This window comes from Gopherus flavomarginatus, chromosome 2, assembly GCF_025201925.1.
Source record: "Gopherus flavomarginatus isolate rGopFla2 chromosome 2, rGopFla2.mat.asm, whole genome shotgun sequence".
Taxonomy (NCBI): Eukaryota; Metazoa; Chordata; order Testudines; family Testudinidae; genus Gopherus; species Gopherus flavomarginatus.
Genome location: NC_066618.1, coordinates 107,279,326 through 107,306,075, shown reverse-complemented (window position 1 = coordinate 107,306,075; position 26,750 = coordinate 107,279,326). Strand labels below are relative to the sequence as shown.

General features: G+C 39.7%; 1 protein-coding gene across 3 annotated transcripts in view; it reads left to right on the top strand.

Moving 5' to 3' along the window:
• The window catches only part of GRB10 (growth factor receptor bound protein 10), a 211,644-nt gene that overhangs the window by 147,588 nt on the left and 37,306 nt on the right, over positions 1–26,750 (top strand). For 2 of the 3 annotated variants that reach the window (XM_050937708.1, XM_050937709.1), the window contains one exon: positions 26,235–26,391. In XM_050937708.1, coding sequence (XP_050793665.1) covers positions 26,235–26,391 — 157 coding nt within the window. Of the gene's footprint in view, positions 1–25,191; positions 25,419–26,234; positions 26,392–26,750 lie in introns of those variants that run through there. The other variant, XM_050937710.1, reaches the window with a different exon arrangement.

The window sequence follows — 26,750 nt, the reverse complement described above, 5'->3', positions numbered from 1 at the left end:
ATGGCAGGGATCAGGCTTCAGCTTTGACCCTGAGTGGCAGGGCTCAGGTTACAGTACCCCTCCCCACGGCTGAAACCCTTGAGGTTTGGCTTTGGCCCCCTGGCCCGGGTTTGACTGGGCTCAGGCTTCAGTCCCCCCTTCCTAGGATCTTGTAGTAATTTTTGTTGTCAGAAGGGCGTCATGGGGCCGTGAAGTTTGAGAACCCCTGGTTTAGTAGGAATTTAATACACCTCACTCGGCTGAAGGACACAGCTGAACTGCTCAAGACATGAGGGGACAAGTACTAATCTTATAGACTCCTTAAAGTGAAGGACTGGAAGGGACCTCACTGGGTCATCTAGTCCAGTCCCCTGCACTCAAGGCAGGACTACGTAATAACTAGACCAGCAGCTTTCAGTCTTCTTGAGCTGAGACTCCCAACCCAGACAAAAAGAGGTGAGTTGGGGATGGAGGTGGCACTCTCTCCCAGAGCCCTGCCACCTGGGGCTGAAGCCTGAGCCACATGGCATCGCCAGTCACCCCCCAAATGTTCCTCCATGCCCCGCAGTTTGAACATCTCTGAACTAGACCATTCCTGACTAGTGTTCAGAGGTTTTTAAGAATAGGTTAGACAATGACTGAGATTCTACCACCCCATAGCCAGTTTGTTCCAGTGCTTAACTACAGTTAGGAAGTTTTTCCTGTTGTCCAACTTAAACCTCTTTTTCTCATTGCTTCTTGGTATTATCTGAATCCCCAGCTTGGATTCTATCCTCCAAAGCATGTGCATTACTGCTTGTATAATCTGAATACTTTATAAGGGTACTCTATGCCATCTTCTGCTCTCTTGATTTATAGTTGCTTTATAATTATTGGACTTGTTCTGTGTTACACTGTTTCTTAACTAGTTTAGGGCTGTGCAAATACTGGTCTGAAAAGATTGAACTGATTAACGTTAGCTAAACAGTCCGAGCTTCAAGATGGCTGTAATAAGTCTAAAGGCAAGCCTTGTGACTAATTAAACGTGAACTTGTTAAAAGGAAGGGCATCCTGCATACATAAAGGGCACTTGTGCAGTGATCTTGTATCAGCAAAATGCTTCTTCCCTCCAGCTGTGGACCATGCTACCAGCAGTGTAACCATTGACTTGTTTCCACTAATGCTATTGCTCTGTGGGAGGATCGGAATTAACTGCATCCTGACATTAGTGCAGCAAGGCAACATAAGGAGATGGGATCTAAACTCAGCTCAACTGTTGAATTTTTAAAGGGTTGTTTAGCTTTCAAGTGGGTAAGTTCAAAAAAGTGGAAAACCAAAAGTGTGTTTAAGTAAAATGTGTTATCTCAGCAACGCCTGAGTGGTAGTTGAGAGCCCCTTCATTCCAAGACATTGGTGGTGTGTGGGTACTGCTGTAATGGCAAGTTAGTATAACTGAGTATTGTGGTGGTGGTGCACTTTTTTTTTTTCTTCTTTTTAATAAGGGCGCAATTTTTTGGGTGGGAAGACATTGGAGAAGAGGAAGCTGACAGAGACCTTTCAGATTTTCTCTGTTTATCGCAGAAGGGACACGGTTCTCCTTCAGCACATAACTCTTCCATTGTGCAGTTAACCTTTAATAAATAAAGTTTCACACTATTCCTTTAAGAATAGTTAAGTTATTGTGTGAGCACTCTGACTAGTTCACCCTTCTATTCTGTTTGTGAACCATTCAGATTGAATTTTGCAAAATATATATGGCCAGAATTTGACCTAGGGCTTTTGTGAGCACACTTCATGCTTGCAAACTATTAAAAGCAACAAATCATTCTTGGAGTATCTGTTAGTAATTTACTATTCATACTGTTACTGGTCACATTTCTTTTCCCCAATGACTCCTGAACCGACAGAAAGAAAGATTGCTACAGCAATATCTCCAGCACAAATAAATACTCTCAAGTATTTGTGACACTTCCTTTTCCACAACTCTCTAGTGAGCCAAAGGCTAACTCATACATAGGTTGACAGATTGAAGATAAAAGGTTCAGTCACTGATTTAAGGAAAACACTTAAGTGCATGTTTAATTCACATTGAAGTCAGGGGGAGTTAAGAATATGGTTATGGTTAAGCACAAGCACGTGCTCAAGTGCTGCGCCGAAGTCTGAGCCGAAGCACCTTTGAGGCTTATAATCAAATACTTTCAAATACTACTTGCAGTATTCACCCAATGCTGGTGACATTCGTAATAACAAAAGTAAGTTAGAGGGAGTGACATGTGGAAACTGCCTCTTTTCCTTTCCACCCCCTCCACAGATTCTTATGGACAATGAATTGAGATCTGGTGTTTCTGGAATACCTTGGTTCTAGTCACTAAGCAAATAAACTCTATTATTTCAGAACTAGATGCTCTTGCGTTGCTTGGCTTTTGTTAAGGCTGATCGTTGAACTTTTTTCTTTAACAAATTGAATCTAGCTTGGCAAAGCTGTACAGCTTGTCCTAATGGTTTGCGTCTCAGCATTGGCTCTTGCATTGTACCATTATGTGTCAAAAAAAGGCCCTCAAATAGTCAGATCCAAGTATTGTCTTTGTTTTGTACTGTGCTGGAAAATGTTACTTCTGAAACTTTACAGCTACAGTAGTTCACAAACTTAACAGATCTCTGAGCATGATGTGATATTACATGACTGTCTCCTTCAACAAGATATTAGAATTGTAATTCCTACAAAAGCATTTAATAAACAATTTTACTTAAATGGTTGTAGATTTATGCATTAGGGAAATAGAATTATTTCCAAATCTGACTAAAAGATGGAGATTATTATATTACCATGTCAAATGTATAGTGATAAATCCACAATAGTAAAATGTACCCATACAAAGATTTTGAAGTCTCTTTTGGATGTACATAAAATCTCTATGGGCAGATTTTACTCTGTGAATTTTAGCAATGTTGCTCAAGAAACACAGGGAGATAAATCAAAACCATGGTTTAAAAAAAAAAGTATTACGTTGTAGTAATAAGAAATAATGAGATCCTTGACTTGTTGAATGAAAAATCACTCAAATACAGTGGAAATATCATGCTATCTAGGCGCCCTTGCTCCAGAGATGCACAAACTATTTCACTCTATAAACTACTCCATGAAAGAGATCTCTGTGTATCACCTCCCTCTACCTTTATCCCAGTTCCCATATCATGTAATGCTGTGAATTACCAGGAAGTTACCTACAGAACACTGCTGATCCAGGCGCTTGAGTTGGAAGACCTCTGCTCTGTGGATGGAACTGTCACAGACACTCCGAAATGGTATCTACTACAGCAGCCATTTCCCACCCAACTATGGGTATATCTACACCGATGTTGGAGGTTTGATTGTGGTGGTACAGGCTAAAGCACAGTACAAATTAACCTGGGAGCATACTTGCCTATGCTATTATTTCTTCACTACTATTTTTAGCTAGCTAACTTCATTAAAGCTAGTGCAAGTATGTTTACACAAGCACAGATCATATCTTTGTCAATCTAGACACATCGTGTCTCTGCTGCACTTCGTGCTCTAAATCTAGATGAAATTTTGGGGTTTAGTCTGCTGTCCTCATACAGCAGTAAGTTTTGTAATTTGTGGAAAGGACTTCATTGATCTTCTACACAAACGCGTGGAGTAGGTGGTGGTAATATTGAAATGTAGTGTCATTGACTAAGTGACTCTGTTGTAAAACAGAACCACCAGCAGACTGCTCGCTTAATCTGCTCTTAACGTAGTCTGCTTTGTTAAATTGCAGCCCTACTTAAGTATTGTTTAAATTGTAAAAATTAAGTACATCTCTAAGATTTGGTTGATTGTAAATATCTTTGAAATAGGGAATGAGCAAAACTCTCTCTCTCAAGTGTTCTGTGTGTGATGTAATGTGGAATTGGTGTTGGTGCATGATGAGTACAGAGAGCTGGCATCCTGTTAAGTACACACACAACTAATATAGCTGTCTGCCTCCTTGCTTTTGCATCAAAGACCTAGAAAAATTTGAAAGTAATAGGTCTTAGCATACACACTACTGAAAGTGTAGTACATTTTCTTCAGCCTGGGTTAGTTTCAACCTCTCCGCCCCTTCCTCTTTCCACCCCCGACCACAAGCATTGTAGTTCTCTTGGAATGATACAAGTCAGTCTTTTCCCACTTACCATGAGTAAAAGTGTGAGGAGGTGAAGGGAAGAGGCATGTTAAAGATAAATGTACAGGAAGTGATCCCTCATTGTCTAAGCAAACTGTCCAAATCAGAGGGAACTTGGAGTTCAACAGTAAATATGAAAAGGACATTTACCAAGTAATGGGTAAGAGAACCATCCCTCACTCACTGGTCTGAGCATCTAATGTCATTTACAGTTACTGCCTCCTGGTTCGGACCAAGAATTGGTGGCTGCTTCTAGAATGAAACTCTCGGCCCTCCTTCACCCCCCACACACTGCCTATAGAACCTTTTCTCTTTGTATATGGAGTTCAGGATTATCTGCTGATCCCTCTCTCTAGCATTAGGCTAGCATCACATTATGTTCCTTCCCTTCCAATTTAAGAAGGGCAAGAACCAAAACCAATCACAAAGTGAGAAATTAGATGAGTTTTATACCTCTTACTAATGCTTGGATTATAGGATGAGTGTTAATTACAGAAGGAATGAAACTGCATGGAAATCTTACAGAAAGGACACTGTTATTGTAGTTTAATTTTCCTGTGTCACTTCTTGTAATAACATGAAGATACTACTGGCCCTTATCTAAAACAATGTCAAAGTATTGCCAAGAGACTTGGCCTCAAATCTCTCTTGAGAGCTGATCTTCATGTGTCAGTTCAGATTACTTAGGGAGCCCCCAGCACATTTCCTTCTTGGGTCAGGTAGTGTCAGGAAGGAGCTACTGTCCCAGTCTAAGACTCCACCATCCCTGCTTTTCCCATAAATTCCTTACCTCATACAATAAGTTGAGGCACACCTTACAGTTCCATGACTTATGCTTCAGCTCTTGGCAAATTCATCAGTCAAAGGATTGACTTGAAATCTAGTACATGTCAAAATGAGTTAGTTTCAGGTACTGCATCTGCCTTGGAATCACCTTTCTTCCTCTTAATGGCATTACATCATTTTCCTTCTTTTTTTAAAAAAAAAAATGTTTATAGCATCAGACTTGTTTCAAGATGACTTGTACTAACTGATTGGCTTCCCTAGGAGTTGGTGCAGCTTCTTCATATTGCCTATTTAATTATATTTATGCTATAACTAAGTGTAGCCTCTGAATCTACTTACGTAAAGTCCTAAGCAATGATAGTTAGATTAGTGCCAACGTCAGAGTAGGGGAACTGATGACACTACAAAGGAACTGGTCAATTTTCATCTGAACTGCTTTGTAGGATGCTCTTAAAAATAAGTCAAATATGATGGTAGAAATTGGAGTCTTTAAATACTAAGCCAACACTAGACAAAGCTAGTCATTGAATGAGTATCAGTAGCAACATTTTGGAAAATCTTAAAATGAATTGAATGTCATGGCTCAGATTACTTTGCTTAGTTCTGTTCTAATGGAGACAGTCTGGTCATAGTAGAAAATCACTCCTATTACTAATGTACTGAACTTTTCTCATCCACACAATTCTTAGACAAGACCAATTTCTCTCTACTGACTTGAGCCCATTTTGGGGGATGAAAAGGAATCTCTTGATAGTCTAAGGGTATGTCTACACCTCAGTGTAAGGTCAGGGTTCAAATTCAGAGTCAAACCTAAGTCCCTTTCCGCCTACACAAAAATACACTGACCCAGAACTCGGACCCAGGGTCCCAGAATCTGATGTAGGTGGAGATTCTAAGCCTGAATCAAGCCAGGATCTGCTGTTCAAGCCCTGTTGCTTTGCAGTGTAGACACAGCACCACTGAACTCATGCTCTGGGAGTATACCAAATGTGTCCCATAATCCCTGGGGCTGACTTTTTGTCCTCTGGTCTATTAAGTTTGGTGAATAGTCACTACACTGCACCATGAACAAAGGGCTAGAGTGTTAAAGTTTTGGGAGGGCCCTTGGATGGCTGCGATTTGGGTAGTTGGCCCCTGGTCCATGTAATACAGTATAGATGCTGGAGCCCCAGGTTGAGACCCAGGATTCAACAATTCCTAGCCTTGGGTTACAAATGAGTGTAGGCGCTCAAGCCCGAGGTTAGTAAATTTGGAGTTTGCTAACTCAAGTTCTGCTAATTCTGAGCTTATGTTGCAGTGTAGACATACCCTCAAGTACCACTGGCTCTCACAGTTAGTGATATTTCACAAGATTCTATATTTTGCTAAAGCTGGCATAGAAAGGATGCATGAAAGCTCTGTAAAGTCCATTCATTTGTTTCATTTTAATGGCTATACATCAACATAATTACAATAAGTCTTTCATCTTGATCAGAGTGCTAGAAATATCTAGGAAGGTGCATATGTGGCCAAACTTGCAGAACTAGATTTAATGTTGCTGTTGGAATACCGCTTCATCTGAGAGTATTCAGAATTAAATACTTGTTGTGGTTAAACTTTAAAATTACAAATCAAATATTGCACATTTTGAACATAGTGGTATCTTCCCACCTCAGAATCAGACGGCAGAGCAGCCATGATCATCATTTTGTTATCTGCATGACAACTTGCTTACTAGTTAGTGATGTCATCCAGTTACAGAACAGTTGTGATATTTGTCAGCAGAGTATACTCACCTCCTTAGACCCAGGGTTGTGAGAAACTCAGTCTGGAGTCTTCAGCTTTGCTAAAAGGTTACTGGGGACTCCCACAGAGGTCATCTTCCCTGTTCTCTGACTTGAGATGGGGACTGTTCGTGTCCGCAATTGGCTGGGCCTCAAAGTGTAAGGGTACGTCTCCACAGGAGAGTGGGAAACACGCATTAGTGCATATTGTATCCTGGGTCAGCTGACCTGGGCTCATGCTACAGGGCTGAAGAAGCACTGTAGGTGTTCCCATTAGGTATGGAGCCTGGCTGTGAAACCTGGCAAGAAAGGAAAGTCACAGAGCCTAGGCTCCCACCCAAGTTGGAATGTCTACACTGCTGTTTTTTAGCTTCATCCAACAAGCCCCATGAGCCTGAATCGGTTGACCTAGGCTCTGAGACTTGCTGCCATGGGTTTTATTTTTTTCAGTGTAGATGTACGCAAATCACATTTAGCTCTGACAATGTCTTGTTTTAAATACCCTTGAAGTGTTGGACTTCTGGTGTCAGTCTCATTGGAAGTAGCCCTGATGATTCCTCAAACTATTTCTTCCCCTTCAGAGATTTCTTCACATTATTGCTTGTTCCATTTTAAAACTATTTGATATCCACAGTTCCTTCATGGAACCACTCTTGCAGACAGCCCCACAATCAGCAAAAATTGTCTTTCTTTTTCTTTTTCTTTTTTTTCTTGTGTTTTGAATTAAACATTTGATTTGGTGTCTCACCTCCTTGCAAGCGAAGTTATAAAATGTTCTTCAACATTCCAACTGTTGCCTTTAAGCTTCCCGTTTGGAAAAAAAAAAATAGACTGAATTTTCATGAACTTCAGTCCTGAGCAAGTTCCAGGGGACACCTTTTTAAATACGACAAAATGAAGTGAGAGACATGTGACATTATGGGCTCATCTTCTCTAGGATCCCCATCTTAAGAAGCAATGGTAATATATGCAGATTTTTTAATTGTTTAGAGTAATACTTACTTGGTATGGATGGGCAGAACTCTGTCTAAAATAGTCCTTTAAAAACTGTTCAAGACTTTGATGCATCTCTGTCATGGCACTTGCTCCATTCAGAGTTACCAGACTCTTCCAGTTAAGGATAGATCTGAGCTAACTTCCAAGCTCGTTGACCCTCTGTGTCACCCTCCACCAATCCTTACTCCCAGCCCAATAGCTCGTAAAAAGTGCATTTAGTTGCTCTGACATGGTAAAAATAACAGATTTTATTTAGTTTCAGAGCTTTTGGCATCTATAAAGCTGCTGGACTGTTTTTTTCTGCTTCTACAAGGAGCTTATATCTAAAATGGAACTTTCTTTTAGATGCCCCATGGTAGAAGTTATCCAGAATCAGAGTGCTTTCTTGTACATCTGCTTAGCTAGAGTGATGTGACATCTGAAATTGTAGATCCTTTTTTGGGGGAGTGTGGGAGAGTGGTGGTTAGAATTTGAACTTCCATAAAACAGAAATTTTGAGACACAACTGCATAATCCCTGCTGGTGATCAGTCCTGCAGCCTTTACCAAATCTTCTGAGGTGCTGTCAGAGTTCTCCTGGGTTGAAAAACTGCTCAGACACTGCTCAGTGAGGACATTAGACTGAACAATACTTAGAGTATGTAGACCAAAAATCTGTGAGATGGTAGTCCAAAAATACAAAAGTGAGATGCCCCTGACTTTTTGAACTCTTCTACATTATGAAGAGCCACCCTGAACTTGAACCTCTCCTCTACCAGAACACCCCACACAACAAATATCATGCTTGGGTTTGGTGAAGTGAGGGCGCAAACTGAGTTTTGGGAGTCACAGTTGACTTTCCATTTAACTCTCTATTATAGCTCTAACGTATATGGGCAAGGGGGCGGAATTAATCATCTCAAGGTGACTGGAATATTGGACCCCATAGTGAAGTTAACTGATAATTTGTCATTTAATGTTGAAACTAGGGCAAAATGCTGTCTGTAGGGAGGAATAAACTATGAACCTTGGTACTGCATTGTGTCTTTTATGTCTGGGAGGGGAAATGCACCCTAGGGCTCTTTAAAGGATGAGACTTTCCAGTTAGTCTTTACAACACAACTTTCATAGTATATCCTGTAATAAGCTGACATTCTCTCTATTTCGTAAGATTTAAAAAGTGAAATTAATAGAGCGTATAGGCTGGCAAAGCTTCAGTACAAGCAAGAACAGTAACAAAACTCTGGTTGTTTTTTGTGCAGTCAGATGAGTTGAAAGAAGAACCTGAAGTACTCTGGCAACCAAACCACAGAACCAATTATAGGCCCTTAATTTCATTGCGGTCTTATCAATTTCTTCCTTGTTGATGTGTATATGAGCAATAGTTGAACTGAAAATGGTTTCAGTATTGCCTGGGTTTGTTAATACTCTGCAGTTAGCAAAATTTTTTACCCTTAACACACACAGTCATGTTCCCTAGTGGAGGAAGGGAGGAAGTTAGAAATCCCATGAAACTCTTGTTTTGTGGCAACAAAATAATAAGACTAAACTAATCTACAAAAGCAATTTTTATTACCCTAAGTCGCATAAAAGAGCATTCCTTTTGAGACCTGGAAAAGATTCCAAAAATATTTCTGTACAAGGCATTATCTTTCTGGGAAAAACCCAAGCATTGATAAATTAGTATCTGGTATGTTTTCAGAAATCCAAATAACTTCACATTGCTTTGAATAAGCTGAGCAGTTTTTGAAAAGAACAAAGATTAATGTTGGATTTTTAAAAAATATAATGTGTCTAATTACAAAATAAATTAACTTTGAGGATGCACTATGTAGAACTGGTTATTTTTAATGTGAGCAATTCAAGTAATTTGAGGAATGCAGGCTGTAGCTAAATGAAGAGGTAGAAGTGGAGTAGTTGAACAGAAAATGGTTGCATACTGCAAGTCTAAAAATGTGTAGAGTCAGGATGACTGCAAGCTTCTGTGCCATGAATGGAAAAGGGTAATAAAACTCAAACCTAGCAGACTTTAGTGGGTTACTGAAGTTCATACTAAGCTATTGTCAAATAAAACTTTATTCAAAAATATGTCTCGGAGCAGAGCATCTTGCCTAGAAGGAGACTTAAGAATTTTTTTTTTTTACATGCGAGATTGGATATTAAATTGAGATGTACAAATTTACAAAACAGAAGTCAAAATATTGTAGTAAGTTTATATGCCCTTTAAAGTACAATCCTTTTGTACTTTATTGGCTTCATATAACTGAGTTTGATTAATGCATGTTGTTTAAAATGCCTGTATTTTGCGGGATGGGAATGGAGTTCAGCCACTAGTAGAAATGGAAACTTCAAAATAAAAATAAAAAAATCCTTAGATACAGGCATTGTCCTAGCTTCCAACAGTCATCCATGAGAAAGGTAGGTGTGTGTGTGTGTGTGAGAGAGAGGACTAGTAAATTGTTCTTTAGTGCTTTCTTTTCAGTTTTGGCTCCTCTGTTCAGTTTCAGATAAGGTTTCGGTGACCTACATATTTTTTCAGAATACTCCTTTAAGAAGTACCATCTTGCAACTACAGCGCCTGCAAAATCCTTTTAAAGACAACAGAACTGTTGCCAGGACAGGAATAAAGTTTCTGTTGTTCCTCTGCATGAGTGATTATTTTAACTATGTTTGCAACCTGAGGGTAAAGGGAAAAAGTGAGCTTGGCTCTAGTGGAGAAGACTTTTGTTTCTTTATATATAATAATTATTTTATTATATCATATTTGTTTTTATGCATATAATAAAAATACAGAGTTATCTTCACCTCTGGATGAAGGCAACTTTAAAGTTGTAGAAGGATCCGTGTCTTGTTTCCTCACGCGTGTGCATTGCAGTAAACGTACTTCTTCCTGACCTTAGAAAGATGTACAGTAAACTTGGTCATTACTGTATTTCTCTGTTCTTCTATCTGTCTTATTTATTCCCACCTGGGGTACATTAGTAAAGCTGCTGGCTAGCAAGTATGGAAGATGTCCAGTTTAGTACAGTACAGCTGTAGAATTCTGTATTGCTAATAGTGACTTAGAGAAAGAGAGTAACAAGTTTTGTTTTGTTTTTTTTAAAATAGAAGGAAAGTTGATCTGTCCTTGGTACAAAAGTACACATCTAGAAAGTATACTTAATATTCACTCAAACTATGCCTGTACAAAGAAACCTGTTTGAATATTAATGTCTTACTAGTAGGGCTCACCATCTTAAATGTTTAATGAAATTCCATGAAAAGCATTGCTTCGGCTCTTCGCCAATGCAAAAGGTCAGTTAACTGCATTCATGCAAGATGTTAACTGGATGGACAGAGTGCATTGGACAAACCCATTGGAAATTACCACAAATTGTCCACTTTTGGAGGGATGGAAATAGGGAGAAAAAATGTACTTTCAACCAACTTCAAAGATACGATGGCTTAAATGAAAGCTTACTGTGTCTTGACACACAACTCTATAGCAATACCTTTGTAAAAATAAATCTGGAGTAGATATTGTATGAAGAAATAAAGCTAACTTTCTATCATGCCAAGTAACAAGATTTGGTACTAAATCTGTACTTGCTTGTACAACACAGTTCTACATTAGCAAAGGATTATTCTATTGTAACATTCATGTTGGTTAAACCTCTGACATTTAGACTTCCCTGATTTGTTTAGGTCAGTTGTGTAGTGACTTGTGGTGTGTTCAGTTAATTTAGAGAATGGAGATTTTTGTTGTCCCATGGCATGGCCTTGCTAGATATTGATGAAAAGTCCTAGACAACTGGGCAGTTTATAGACATTCCAAGTAATTGGACTTCAGAAGGCTTTGATATTTTTTGAAGATATAATAATTCTTAAGTGGGTACACTGTGTATATATTAAGGAGTTGGAATGAAACATCCTTTGGGAAAAATTCAGCTGCTTGGTGTGTGTGGGTATTCTTTTGGACAATTGGTTTGGAAAGCTGTTGCGAACTTGAGGATGTTCTAATGTTACCTAATGCTTCCACCACCAGAATATTCTTGTGGAGTACTCCTCTGGATCCCTGGTCAAAATGCTAAGTGTCCTTAAACTACCTTAAAGGTCCCAAATCTTAAGCATCTGGTAGTCACAATTTTACACACCATAGAAGTCACATAATATACCAGTAAGGGGAGTCCTTTTCTCTACCAATTTTAAATATGCATCAAAATGATAGAATTATACCCATACGTGAGTAATATTCTAATCAACTCAGTGTTTACCCCCACAACCACTGTTAAAAGCCCAGTGCCATTTACTAATATACCACTACCCTGATATAACGCAGCTCGATATAACATGAATTCGGATATAACGCGATAAAGCAGCGCTCCAGGGGGATCAAAGCAAGTTCAATATAACGCAGTTTCACCTATAACGCAGTAAGATTTTTTGGCTCCCAAGGACAGCGTTATACGGGAGTAGAGGTGTACACCCATAAATCATTAGTTTGCAAAGAGAGAGTATTGTATCTACCTACTGACTGCATACAAAATCAGATGGCTAGAAGTTGACATATAAAACTGCTAATACTCTGAATCATTCAAGGGTCAGTTAACATTTCCATTGAACTTCAGGTTTGGAGGAATTTATATCTTGCATCTATGCAGCTTATTTGGGTCCCAATAAGAATAAAACTAAAAATGGGTCAAGCCAAATATTGCATAAAGTATCTGACTTGGGTTAAGCTTGCATGAAAATATAGAGGGCTAGATTTATCAGGTGATTGAGACATTTCAATGAAGGAAGAGGAAACTAATTTGCAAGTTTATTCAACTATTAAAAATGGAAGGCTTGGACAGTGAGACATAGGCCTTTTGCATCATGCCTTGTAGCTGGCTGCCCTTCTGTATTGTAATGATAATGATAAAACCAGAGATAAGATGACCAAAAAGGAAGAAAGAAGAATTGAGAGTTATGTGAATCCATAGAGGCTGAATCTTAGCATCATGTTACAACCTGAAAGAACAGGTTGATAGACACCTAAATAAAAGGTGTCTTCAAAGGTATAAATGCAGTTCAGGAGCATGGTGTGCATCACTCTATAAACGTTTACTGATGTGGGAAGAGGGACTGCTTTCAGCAGAAAACATTTTGGTTAGTTATAACCATGAGAACTACTTTCTGTATTAGAGTGAAACAGATACCATGGTATGAGAGGTGGTTGTTTGAGGGGTAGAACTAAAGCTGCTAGGTGAAAATGGGGAGAGACATGGGCTGGTTAGGGGAGAACAGTTCAGAGGGAAGGAGGAAGATGAGTTTGGTACTGCAGTGCACAATATTGTGAAATAGGCTATACTGGAACATAAAATTGGACAAAAGGACAGCTGAGGATTCAGGGAGGCTTGCATAAGCATGTGCACCTTCTGGAATATCTTGTGTCAATGTTCTGCTAAACATTCCGCTCATTATTTTAGCTTTACTAAATAAACCCTCCTACTGAGCAGCTATAATGAACATTTTACACTGAAGATTTCTAAACTAACAATACCATCTACAGTGAAATTAAATACCATACTTACATGCACAACTTGTGTAGGAAAGAACATTTTAATGACCTTCTCTTACCTAGATTATAAGGGGAAATTTTTGGAGAACGCTGTCACAAATAAGAATTTATAAGAGGAACAGAACTGGTTAGCCTCCTTTATGCCTAAGCTTTTAATGAAAACTAGTTGGCCCTTTCAGTTCCTAATGGGCTGTGTTCAAATACTAAGCTCTCTATTTCTATAATGTCATGTACTGCTTGTTCGGCATCTTTTTAATTAATGTCATTTTACTTAGTCCAAATTAAATATGCCAGATGTAGCTGATTTAGTGGCTAACAATGATGAGTGAGGGGAGGGGAGAACTAACATTCTGTTCTCAAGGGAAGTTTTTTATTTCTAGTACCACAAGAGAAGTTGGAACGGTAACCATGGCAGCAGGGAATTTGTCCCTGTATGCTAAGCAAAGAGTTGGTTTGTGTGGGTTTTGGGAGGGTTGTTTGTTTGTTTGTTTGTTAGTGCCCCCACCAAGAAGGAAGGGACATATTAAATGGCCTAGAGCAATGCTTTTTTAGGAGGACATTACATGGGTTAAATTAGAGAGGTTAGCCATGGAATTAAAGCTGAAGTTGTTACTAATCACTTGGTCTTATCACAGCGCACAAGTCTGAATACATGTGAAAGGAAAATAAGACCATAAGAGATGGGAGCAAATTTTTTTTAAGTAGTAAAACCTATACATAAATGTAGCTGTAGACTTTCATTATAAGATACTTTGTATAATAGCAGACCTAATATGTGATTCAGTTTGTAATCTCTCATATATACCATATCCCTTATAGTTAAAAAAATAATAATAATAAAAAATCCTTTTTTGTGAGAGTGAGTGCAGTTGTTGCTCCCAGCAGGTTGAATTCAGAATACACATGGAGCTTGTTGCACTCAAGACAGTATACATGGAAGCAGCCAGCAATTTCAGTCATGATGGCACATTCCCAGATACTGCATCAGAAAAGGAAGCTTTCCCTTCTCCATCAGTTGTTTCCTGAATGTGAATTTAAGGAAACCTAAGAAGGTGTTCACGTACAATGTCTAAATTACCAGAGACAAACTCCCAGAGCACTTTTACATAATAAAAGTTTTCCTCTTAATGTATTTATAGTTTTTAAATACATTGTGTTTATGAATGTTTAAATACAATGAGGGGGAGAATCTGAAAATGATGAAAATCTGATACTAATGTGTAGGAAAAAACTCTTGAAATGCCCCTTATGTAACTCTTCCTTGGTAGAGATCTATAGGTATTTATTCTGATCACGCAACTGATGCTTACACAGTTGCACAGAAAGTTTCCTAATGTGAGCAGCTCTGTAAAAAAGCATTATTATATGTGACAAATGGAACTATAAAACATTTGAAAGCTGCAATCAGCAACAATTAGCCAATATTTTCTGTGTGAAATCTCTTGGTTCCAGTGCCTGTAACTTGAGGAAACAGCAAGTTAAGTAATATTGCTGAATACTGTACATTGAGGAAGAAACTGATGGCCAGGCATTTGCGATGCTTTGCCATGCCACTGTCATTAAGCCTGTCAACCCTCCCAGTTATAAAGCACCCCTCCTGTTTTCAGAGCAGTATGAGCTCTGCCTGCTGGATACATCTGTTGTGAGCTACCACTGATGCTATCAAAGTGGAGGAAAATTATATTTTAAAGGTGTGCTTGGGCTCTTGAGGTTCTGCTAGCGTAAAAGAATAATTATATTTTTACAGTTCTTGTAAGCTATACAGAATAGCTTTATACTTATGTCCATATAATTAAAGTTATTTTTTATTGAGTGACATTAGAGATTAAGGCCTGGCTTTGCAAAGCCCTGGCTGAGATTATTTAGTTGGGGTTGGTCCTGCTTTGAGCCGGGGGTTGGACTAGATGGCCTCCTGAGGTCTCTTCCAGCCCAAATCTTCTATGATTTTATGACTAGGCTACATTAGGTCTGAGTTAAGACAGTTTAGCTGAAATGTTCCTTCTGTCCAACTTATCCCATCTGTCCCCTTTAGCACCAGCCTCAGTTGCCTCTCACCTTGGTGTTTCCTCCCTTCAGATAGTTGTAGCTATGTAACCCATCTTCTTTCACACATACCATGCGTGACTATTGCTTGTCCAACAGAATTTTCTTTGTATCTTTCCTAAGTTAATTGCTCTAGTCTCTTAAACTTTTTTGTTATCAGATTTCCCTCCAATTTGTCTACATTTTCTTGGTTCTGAAGTGTCCAAAGCTGGCCACAGTAAAGTGGGTATGTTCCAGGAGCTATATAGAGCAGGCTTTGCTCTCCATTTATAATTATTCTGCTATTTTTTCAGTCATGTCACAGTGTTGAGATCCCAGCAAATAATTGTTGATACTCCAACCCATCTGAATTTTAAGAAAGTATTTAATAAATCTGCTGAACTTCCAAAATCGGTCAAGTTGGTGACACACTCAAATGCATGCTGCTTATTTTTCGCTATCCCTGTGCACCATTATGGCAACACTAGGCCGGCCCCATACATAGGGATTTGGAGGAGAGTTGGTGAGAATTCTTTTGGCCTAGTTCTTAATCTTTCATGACTGACTTTACATTACGCGCGGGGAAGGGGAAGGGGAAGGGGAAGGGGAAGGGGAAGGGGAAGGGGAAGGGGAAGGGGAAGGGGAAGGGTACAACATGTCTGTAGTTAACCCTTTCTCCCCAGCCCATCTCCAACAAGCCTCCTGCAGTAGAAGTGAATATCCAGCTGCTTTCTCCTTTCAACTGTAGTGATTGGTTTATATCAGTTTGTTTTTGAGGAGCAGGGCTGTGCACAGGAATTTAAATGTGACCCCTTTGGGGGGACACAGAAGCTTGCAGCCCCTCCTTCTCCTCACCCCCACCCCGGGAGGCATTCGCTGTCCCCTCTTTTCTTCCCAGCAGGAGCTTGATCTTCACTGCCTCCCTGGGGCCAAGGAAGTTCTGTGCCCTTGAAGACTACTGGGGGGCAGGAGGGGTGTGCCCTGCTTGCTCCCCCTTGCACACACCCTTTTCCAGGAGAATTTCTGAAGGTGTAAGCTGAAATCCTATTTCATGGTCCCCAGAGTCAGACTTTTAACCAGCTGCTTGCATGTGCTTTAAGCTGTCTGTAACTTCACTTAAATTCCCTGGCAACAGGGGGAGCATACAATGAGGAAGTGAGGAAAAAGATGGAGACCATGATGATGAGACTATCTCTTTACCAGCTAGCTGCAGCAGTTTGCCTTTAAAATTAAATATGTATACCTAGACCCCATATAACCTGCAGTTTTATAGCCTGTGATGCTAGGAAGGGGTGGGGAAGCTGTGGTTTCCCATGAAAACCACAGCTTCCACAGCAGTCATTTCTACAGTTAAGGGGTGAAAGTCCAGAAAGAGCATTAACGTCAGTTGCCTAGGGGTGGACAAACAATTGTTTCCTAGGATTAACTCAATAGATGTTTTGTTTTGAGGATGAAGAAAGAAAATTGTATAGTCATTATTTAGGGACGAAGGGTTGCAAAGTGCTCCTCGTGGCCATTGCTTTTAAATAAATGTCCTCACTGTTCTGCTGTATGCTAGATGATCTGTAGAGAATGAACATCACACAGTGATCTCCTGCCATGTGTCTGAATAACCCCAGCTTATGCTCTACTGTGTGATTGTGGCACACAGTGTTGTCACAAGCTGCATTGACATATAACTGTTCGTAGACATAATGCTTAAATCTAATGAAATAAATATATAAACTTCATGGTATCTTTTATTTTCAGTTGACTCTAGATGAACTGTCTAACTCAACTTTCCATTATTTTAAAAATAAAACTGTTTACTTACTATTTCTAAATTTTAAAATAGACTTCTTAAGGAATGCCTGGACCCCAGAATTGATGGCATGCCAGGTGGACTGCTGTGATTAGCAGCAGGATTGGATCCCCCAGTAGCAATAGTCCTCTTCTGATCATTAATAGGGCCCAATATTTTGCACCATAACCTCCCTCACCGTGTTTCCCCAGGAAAAGCATAGGAGGTACTATTCCAACTTTGGAAAAGAATCTCTCTCCAAAGTGGCCAAACACGAAGAGAATAACCAAATCAGATAAAAAGGCTGAAAGAGCTTATGAATTCTTCTGCAACAGATGTTACTCCGAGAACTGCCTGGTCAAGAACCTGGTGACCACGTTCATGTCCAAGTGAATGGGGGAGGAGGGGCTGTCATTTTAAAAAAAAAAATGAATTCAGCGCCCAGATCATGTGATGGAGACCGACAGTGGAGAGTTCAGCAGAAACTGTCAGTGGCTACAGTTTGTGCCTCAGAAAGAACAATCAACAGAGCAAACTCTAGAGATGACAGATGCAGAACAGGAGGGGAGAGCTACAGATTCCAAGCTGACCACAGCCAGTCATTGCAACTAAAGGACAGCCAGATGACCAAGTTGTTATGCGTTCAAGTCATGTAATTAGAAAACCAGTATGATTCAGAGACACTTAACAGGCAAAATTAGCCTAAAATGTAAATATTGTAAATGGTGGGAATGTGGAACTTAAAAGGAGGCGATGTAATGGATGCTAGATTGTATTATATTAAGTCATTAGGTAGCACTGGGTGCAAGCATACCTTATTTAAGATATCCTCAGCCATACAGACAGAACATGAGAGGATTTTATATTGAACACATCTGGTGTGTATCTCACTCAGAAGGAAGCTCTGTAGCCATTCCATATCTGGCACAGGAGCATAATACCGAGTCCTGCAGCGTGTCTGGGAGAGTGTCTTATCCAGATACTGGCAAATCAAAGTGGGAAGCTAATTCTAGAGTCCAGGACCCCCAACTGAAAATGGCCTGCTGGCTCTTCATTTGGCCCCGGTGCTCTAATCTCAAGTGCTTCATTTTCCATTGTCACAGTATCCTACTGGGAAAGAAACAGCCATTCAAGCAAATGGGACTCGTACCATTTTATTTAAGTCAATGGGAAGCTGCTCCATAGTCTAGTTATGCTATCTGTCAAACTTTAACTGGACATGGTTCCTCTGGGTGAAAGCTTGTATCATGAGGTATATGTGGTCCTAATACAGTTTTTAAAGAATACTTCATATTGGCAAAAACCTTAACCAAAGAAGTTGCAGGCTTTGTTTATGTTTTCTAAGAACTGTCCTTAATCTTGATATTTCTTTTGATTGTTCTTTCTAGACATATGTTTGCAAGAACTTTTCTACTTAGGCTTATTATCGCTCCCTCCTGAAATGAAGCTAAGAGAGAATACATTTGGTACATAACTGGGGAAGAGGGTAAAATATTTAGAAATAGATTTCATAGTAAGGAATTTTTCATAGTCACTAAAGGTTAATGCCAGACAAAGCTGTTTAATTATTTTAATTACATTATACAAAGTGTGAAACAGTGGCTGCAAGTTTTAAGAGAGGCTCTGGTATTCTGTACAGAATTAGTTATGTGGAAAAAATGGCTTGTGGATTAATACCCAAACCTGGTGCCAAGGGTGGCTAAATTTGGGGATGGTGGTAGGAGAACTAGACAAGGAGACATTATATAAGTTTCTTTACTACATCAGAAATCTAGAATCCCAAAACATTTGTACAATTCAATGCTTTCATTAGATTCCAGTCCAGTTCTGCTGATCCAAACAATTTCGGTATGCATATAAAGTGAACTATATGAAGCTTGCCCTTTATGTGAGATGACCTGTAAAGTACTGTTGAAGTTTTGGCAAGTTTCATTAATAGTAACGTAGCTGTGTTACATGAATCCAAAGTCAATATAGTTCATGTTAAATTAATTGAAAACTGGTTATCACTAGATCTCCAATACAACTAAACTCTCAAATGGGGGTGTTTCTAATAGGGACCCACAGGCTTCACTTCTTGGCCCAGTGCTGTTGAATAGATCTATCAATGATCTGGAAGAAAATATAAATCATTGCTGATAAAATTTGTAGATGAATGACACAAACTAGTGATGTGCTCAATAACGAGAACATTCAATTCTATCTCTCTCCTCTATTCCTCATCCTAATTTCCCAGCCTGATCTATAATTTAGAACAGCTGCTTTTTTTTCCTCACTCCACTTCTCATCTGCATCTCTGAATTTTAAGTGGGAAAAGTTTAGAGGATCAGCTGGCTTATCGAGCTGCTGAGAGTTTTGGGAAGGAAGATGTGGTAGGGATGAGATAACATTGGGGACAGACAATGCACTGTTTTTGTTGCAAATATACAAGTCTGTGTCATGTAAGTGGTAGAATGCAGTGTTAAATATGAAAAGTTCATCACTTGCGGTAAAATGATTGTGAATACTATGGTCTTAAGTTTGCTGTTACCATATCCTAGTCCTTTAGTGTTTGTGAGCTCACAGCTTGGATACTGCCGGGTATGATTCAGTTGCATAAGGTCATTCAACTGTGCTCTCCCTCAAACATTCCAGGTGAGCAGCTTTTGAATTGGAACTCCAACATGGCACATAATCCTGAGACTAATTGACATATTTGTTCACTTGTATGTCCAGTTATGAAGCTAAAAACATTGGATACTTAATGACTTCCATTTTCAAATACATGTTTGGTTATTAGAATTTCCTATTCTAAATATGGGGGTGCAGGACCCACAGTGTCATTTGTGTGGTGGCTAATGGCAAATGTTTACTTTTTAAAATCAGTATGTGAATATTACTGAGCTTCTGGAATGTGCTCAGATTCCACTTTCCAAGTCAAATTGTTCCTCTGAATCCTAGAAGGAACATAAAACTTGGTACCCAGCAGAACGGAGGGGTGGGCGTGGAAACAACACTGAATTCTTAATTTAAACACTCACACATTCACTTAATGCAATGTTAAGATTAAATAGTCAAATATAGAAGTCAATACCAAGATCTAGGTCCTTATAATAACAATAACTTTCCTCCTTTGCACATGGGCTGTTAAATGCATACTTAAATATGGTGTGTGTCATGTAGGAGACTTAATATTGCTATGAAAACCTTAACCTTGGCATTTCCTGGCTTTTGGATGTTTACATGCAAAAAAACCCTACTTCAATATGAAGGGTCCACACAATATTTATTGCATGGTTTTTGCTAAAGCAAACACTGTGCAATGAATGATATTTAAAAGGTCCCAGCCGCACTTTCTCGCCTTTATTGCTGGTGCTGCTGTTTTGGAGGATTTTTTTCCCCCTCTGCAAGACTGGAGTCAGAAAGCAACAACAATCAGAGGAGAAAAATTATAGGATTGACATATATATTTCAGTGAATCACTTAAAATACCTCTTACTCCTCTAAGCTAAATACATTAAAGATTGTGAGGTGCCGAGACACTGCGTAATGGGCAACATAAGTCTCTTAGGTATATAACTACCCTAGAGCAAGTTAGGGAAACGACTATAATACCACAGTGTGGATCTGTGCTAGACAGAGCTAAAAACTTTTCAGATATGTGCTGAGCGTGCTCGAAGTTAATCTTTTTATCAAAGGCTTACCACTGTTGAATCTGAACGTTTTCCCCTTCTTGCTACTCTCTGAACCAAGCAGAAGGTGTACTACTCATTAAGGGTAATCCACATGCACAGTTAGAATCTACAATCTTTGCAAATTGTCGGTAAGTGACATGGGATTAAGACACTGAAAGCTCACTTCTCTCATAACTCAAACTCCCTGATTTTCATTTTTTTAAAAAAAAATAATTAGAATAACTTGAGGCTGAGGAAAGTTGGAAGTTTTCCAGAAAATGTATCATATAAAAACAGGCTTACAATGAAAACTCCCAATGTAATCATAACTATAGTGATTAGTGCCTATATGTCTTTTGTAATCAGCAGATGTTCTTGCATTGTATCAGCTAACTGCAAAAACCTTAAATGCAAGTATGGTCATCTTATTACTTGAATTTTTTTTTTAAATGTCTAAATGATTTAGCAGAGTGATTGTGGGATTCAGGAATCTGATCCAAAACCTACTGAAGTGGTTCTTTTTGTGTGTGTGATGTTTTCATAAGAAGCTTGCACATAACAAGTCAACTAGGTGGTTCTTCAGGATACACTGGTAGTTTATGGAGATCCCCACATCTACTGTTATGAGAAAAGTGAAGCATTTGCAGAGCCACCAAAACATTTAATCCGATAGTTTTCAAGCTGAGCTCACATCTTTTGGCTAGCCAGATCCCTCCATCCCCTTGTATGCCTTTCTTAAATTGGTGAACACAGAATGAGTTGTGACACAGGTTAGTTATCATTGGTGTAAATTCATCTGTGATTAAATTTGCGTAGAGCCCCAGTAAAGTAAAGGAATAGAAAATTCAGGCCAGGTCTACATTAGAAACTTTTGCCAGTGTAACGTTGGTTATGGACGTGAGATAGATAGATAGATATTTTTAAGAGATTTCTGTACCTGCAAAAGCCTTAGCGTAGATGCAGTTATGCTGGTATAAAAATGCTTTTGCTGGTGTTAATTATAATGCCTACCTCTCGTGTAGTTTATTTTGCTTGGGAAACTGGTACAAGCACTGCTGGCAAAAAAGTGCATTTGACTGGATCAGCTGCCAGGGGTTTGCCAGCATTGCTGTACTGGCAAATCTTTTCTAGGATGGACCTGTCCATATAACAGCACAAAACCAAAGAGGGTGAAGCAGTGCGGCAATGAGGGATCATTGGGTAGTGATATATATAAAACGCTTGTTCCCAAGGAAAGGAAATTAGGAGTACCGATAGGGCAGAGGGAGGAAGATAACGTAATTGTGACCTTGAACTGGGTTTATTTTTATCTTGCCCCTTTTAATGATCTCATTACTTCATGTAACAAGCACCATAGTTGCTCCTGGGAAAGTGTAGGCTGGAAGGTGAGGTGTTCGTTCCTTCATAATATTAAATCACTAAACTGGTGTATGTTAAAGTGCTTTCAGTTTTTAAGTCTGTTCGAAAAGAATTCTTCACAGAACAATGGCGCAGTCTGTTATCTGTTCCTTTGCATTGTAAAGCACTGAATGTGCAGCCAGTCGGAGACTCCGACTGTCTGAACATTCTTAACCTTGATTTTGAATGGAAGGTACCTCATGCTGCTGACATAACTGAGTCCTTGTTGTAAGTCATTGTTCCAAGCAGTTGACTGTTGCATTTTACTCTCGAGGGTTGCAAAGTAAAAGTTTTGTTTAAAACTGATTTTTCTGGACCTCTGCTAAGTGTGTCTATAGCATCTACCTACTGGAACGAGAGTGCTTTATTCACAGAAGAAACTGATTCATTTTCCTTGAGTTAGGTCACTAGTGCAATATCAGCTGTGCTCATGAGGCACCCTCTGATTTATAGCAGAAATAAGATTGAGCGTGGAGCACTTACAAGCTTGTATTACTAGATTACACCATTATGTGTAAGAATAATGTTTTTAAAAATAATCAAAACTAGCTGTCTCACTGACCATTCCTGGCTGGCTTGGAATTAGGCCTGTGTGTTGTAGAGAGAGAGTACTCGTACTCAGCGCCCTCTCCTTTTATCATTGAAACAATGGCAAACATAATAAAACTGCTGTAGCAACCAACCCTGCTTCCTAAAATATAAAATTTTATCTTAATATACAATATTTGTGTGGACACCTCCATGAAATCTCATTCAATAGCCTCTTTTTTCCCTTCACGAAGGCCTGTTATTTAACACTGCATTTCCCCACCCCACCCTTAAAGATTTTAAGCTTCACCTTGTTGCACTCTCCTTTGTTTCTACAAAATCTGGTTAACTTGTGCTGTCTCTGTTTCTTGTAGGGTTACATTCACACAATTTTGTCCCCAGACTTGCAGAAGGGAATACCTGGATTCTTTCTACAATGTATAGCTACAGGGAAAAAGGACTGCAGAAATATCAGAGGTGTATCTGAACCCACGTCAGGATAACTACATCTCTGTGTATTCCCCTGTGTAGACAGCTCTATGTCGTTAGGACAATTCTCCCATCAACTCAGTGTTTCACCTCCCCAAGAGGCGGTAGCTTATTCCAGTGGGAGAAGTCCTCCTGTGGGCATAGTGTCCTCGCTGAAGTGCTGCAGCGTTTTATGTGTAGACCTGCCCCGACCCTGAATAGACTTCAGCAAACTTCCCATCTCAAAAGAGCTTTCTGGTGTAACACACTTAAAAGCAATAGACCATGAGCTGAAGTTGAGAGGTGGGGGAAGGAAATGGGACTAGCACAGAAACAATGTGGTCAGCATTTCAGTACAGGTCAGGTGCTCGGGCACCAGGGAGAGGCTGCTGCCTTCTCCTCCTGGCTTTACTGCTGCAGGCTTTTCCCTACTTGGAAATACAAAGAAAGGTGTGGGGTGACTCAAGGCTTTTCTCCCTATCCCACACAAAGGCTTGTTAGACATTTCTGATAAAACAGCTCTACCTCTCTCTTGGGTCTCACAGGCAGCACAAGGGATGGGCAGCTTGCCCTATGCTGCCAGGTGCTTTCTGGGCTTGTGCAAGTCTCCAGGCAGTGAAAAGGTCTTTTCCTATCCTCCACCAGGATCCTGGTAATTCCCGTCCCCTTGTGCTCCTGTTCTTCTGTTATATTACTTGTGAAACACCCCTTTGCAAAGTCTGGGAAAGAGAGTGCCTGAGCATTCCCCTCCACAGTGCGGGAGTGATGTCAGCAGGCTAGTTCATGAGACAGGAAGTTCAATTAAATGGTTTTGTTCCACTACAGAAAGCAGAGTCAGATAGATACACAAAGCCAACTGAAAGTAGATATCCCCTCCCCCGCAGTTATGCTGTTCTTGTATGTTACTTGTAGTAATAATAGGTACAAAATTTTAAGATAGATATGGGATTCTTTTTCCCCTGCCCCAATTCTCCTCTCCCCCTGCAAAAAAAAAGAGATGATTCTCTCTTTCAGATCAGGTCCAGACTGTAAACATGGAAGCCCACTATGTTCCCATGGTGTGGAATGATGTATTTTTGTTGAGTGTCTCGGAGATACATCCCTTTCCTCTATTCGAAGCTAACTTTCATTGTGGCGGAGTGGTTTTGTAACATTGCTAGTATTTCAAGATTGAGATCACTGTGTGGAGATAATACCTTTATACTGTAAAATGTGTGCTAATTACTGAAAATAGACTTGTCTAGGGACACAGAACAGAGGGGCAAAAACCCATCCAATGTCTTCTGGCCAGGATGTCTATGACTTGGTTAAGTGTTACCAGGAGTCTGAGTGCAGCTGTAACATTGTACAGAGTGCATACCTTCCAGAGAGCTACAGCAACCGGGATTCCCCCCTCCTCCTCTTCAGAGCCTGCTTCTGAAAGAGCTGGCTCATCCCTGCTGTCAGATGAAGCAGTTTCCTGAATGCATGGGTTTGAGTCACTTTAGCTAGATTAAGTTTTAACTCCTCCCTAGCTGGGCTTGAATTTGTACATAGCTATGGGAAAGGAAAGGGGGAGGGGAGTAGAGAGGGAAGTAGTGGGTAGCTGTCAGACCTTAGGTTCATGGAAATACTGTACCTAATCAATAATCTAGTGCCAGATCTAACCTGTAGCACAAGAGTGAGCTGTTAAGATGAGCCGCTCATATTCCACTTGCTAAATCAACAGTCTGTTATAATGAGAACTCAGACCACTAAGCAAGCATTTAGTTAAAGGAGTAGGGGGAGGGGATAAGCCGGTAGGAAGAAGGAAGAGGTAGCAGTAGCGAGCAGACTAGAAGTTCAAGTGCTTAAGTTGCATGTAGATGACATCAGCTGCTGTGAGACTGGGCTATTGAGAGATTTGGCAAAGAAATCAGAATTCAGGGGACATGCCTGCTTTTGATTCTGGGATTTCTGCGTTCTTTTCCTTTGAACTTTTTAAGATCAGAGGGGTTTTAAACATTTGGGGGTATTCATAAAAAGATTTCCTTTGTAATTTTTTTCTTACTGGGGGGGAATAATTTGGAAGTCTGATAGTGTGTGGGAAATGATTACATCAGTCACAGGGAGGGCTAGGATTGGTCTACACAGTGTGGTTTGATTCACTACCTAAAAGATCGTATGTAACCCTTTGAGTGGAGCTCTGGGAAGAGTTGTCTGCTTCCCCAGAAACAGTACCCAGAACAGGGGCTACGTGACAGGTACAGTACAGTAATCCACTGACACTACAGAACACCCTGAGTGTGCAGCTTAGTCTGCAAAGGGTTGGAAGAGGCAGAGAACAAACTCTTTCAGGAGGCAATCTATATTTAAAATGCCATCTTGTTCTTCTGACTGCTGCCTTTTACGTGCTGTTGAGGTAAGATTTTTCCATATCAAATTACCCACAAGGTTTCTGCTAGATCAGTGTCCTCCCTTGCTAGGATGCAGAATGTTTTAATTTGAGATTAAAATAAATCTTGGTACTCTAAATTTGATTATATAGGGAAACAATTTTGCAGTAAGTGTATTGTTTGAGCAGAACAATGCTAACGGGAAAGCATCTGTATAATTCAGGGGTTGGGGGGAGGTTTCTGACACGTTCTCTTTATCTCCATTAATGTTTCGAATGTACAGTGTATGCATATTTGATTTCAAACTTCTTAAATCTAAGATGAAAGAGAATTCAGGGGAAACAGTGAAATGTGTGAACAATGCTAGGTAATTCATATGTGGATGAACTGCAAGTGGAAGTTAGAAAGGCGAAACAATCAAAAGTTAGTCCTGAGCAAGGGAGCCATTTTTAATTTTTAGAATTCAACGTAATTTGATGTAAATGTTCAAATTCAGTATACCCCAAACTAGATTTTTTTTTCATTTTTTACCAAACATTCTAGTACATTGGTATTATTTCATTTATGCTTGTTGTCTACTGCTGCGTAAGGAATCTTTGCTCTCTCTCCCTTTCTTGATACGTGTTCATATTAATGCTGCCCAATCTTCCTTTTGGACCAGGTGGGAGGGGGAGGTAAAGGGGATGAGGAGAAAGTAATATAAAGTAAATTATTTGTGTTGTTTGTGCTGTCTGCTAAGATATCTGGAGTTATGACAAGGAGGAGTGCTATGTACAGTGACTGGTTTGCATATTTTCAGAACATAAGGCCGTTGATCTGTAAGTGTATCTTTTATGTTGCAGGATGTAAAAGTCTTTAGTGAAGATGGGACAAGCAAAGTGATCGAAATTCTAGCAGACATGACAGCCAGGGACCTCTGCCAGCTGCTCGTTTACAAAAGTCATTGTGTGGATGATAACAGCTGGACCCTAGTGGAGCATCACCCTCATCTAGGATTAGGTAGGGAATCGTCAAGCATGGCAATGTTAACTGTGAACATACAGTGTGTAATATAACAATATGGATGTCTTTACAATTGCTTCATTGTGGACAAAGGTTTTTAATCTCTAAGTGAGCTGGAATCACTTGCGTGCTTTATACTAATGTGTGTTAAGCATTTGAACCATTTTTAACTCTCCTGTATATTATTTTTCTAGTCTTCGCACTATTCTTACTTTGCTGTGTTTTGAGGCTATAGCAAATAAACAGCTTAGGCAAATTAAGCTTGATCCCTAAAGAGTACCGGCCCTGTGAATCAGCTCAGCTCATCACCAGCTGGGAGACCTGAATGAACAGACTCAACCTTGCATACCTACAGT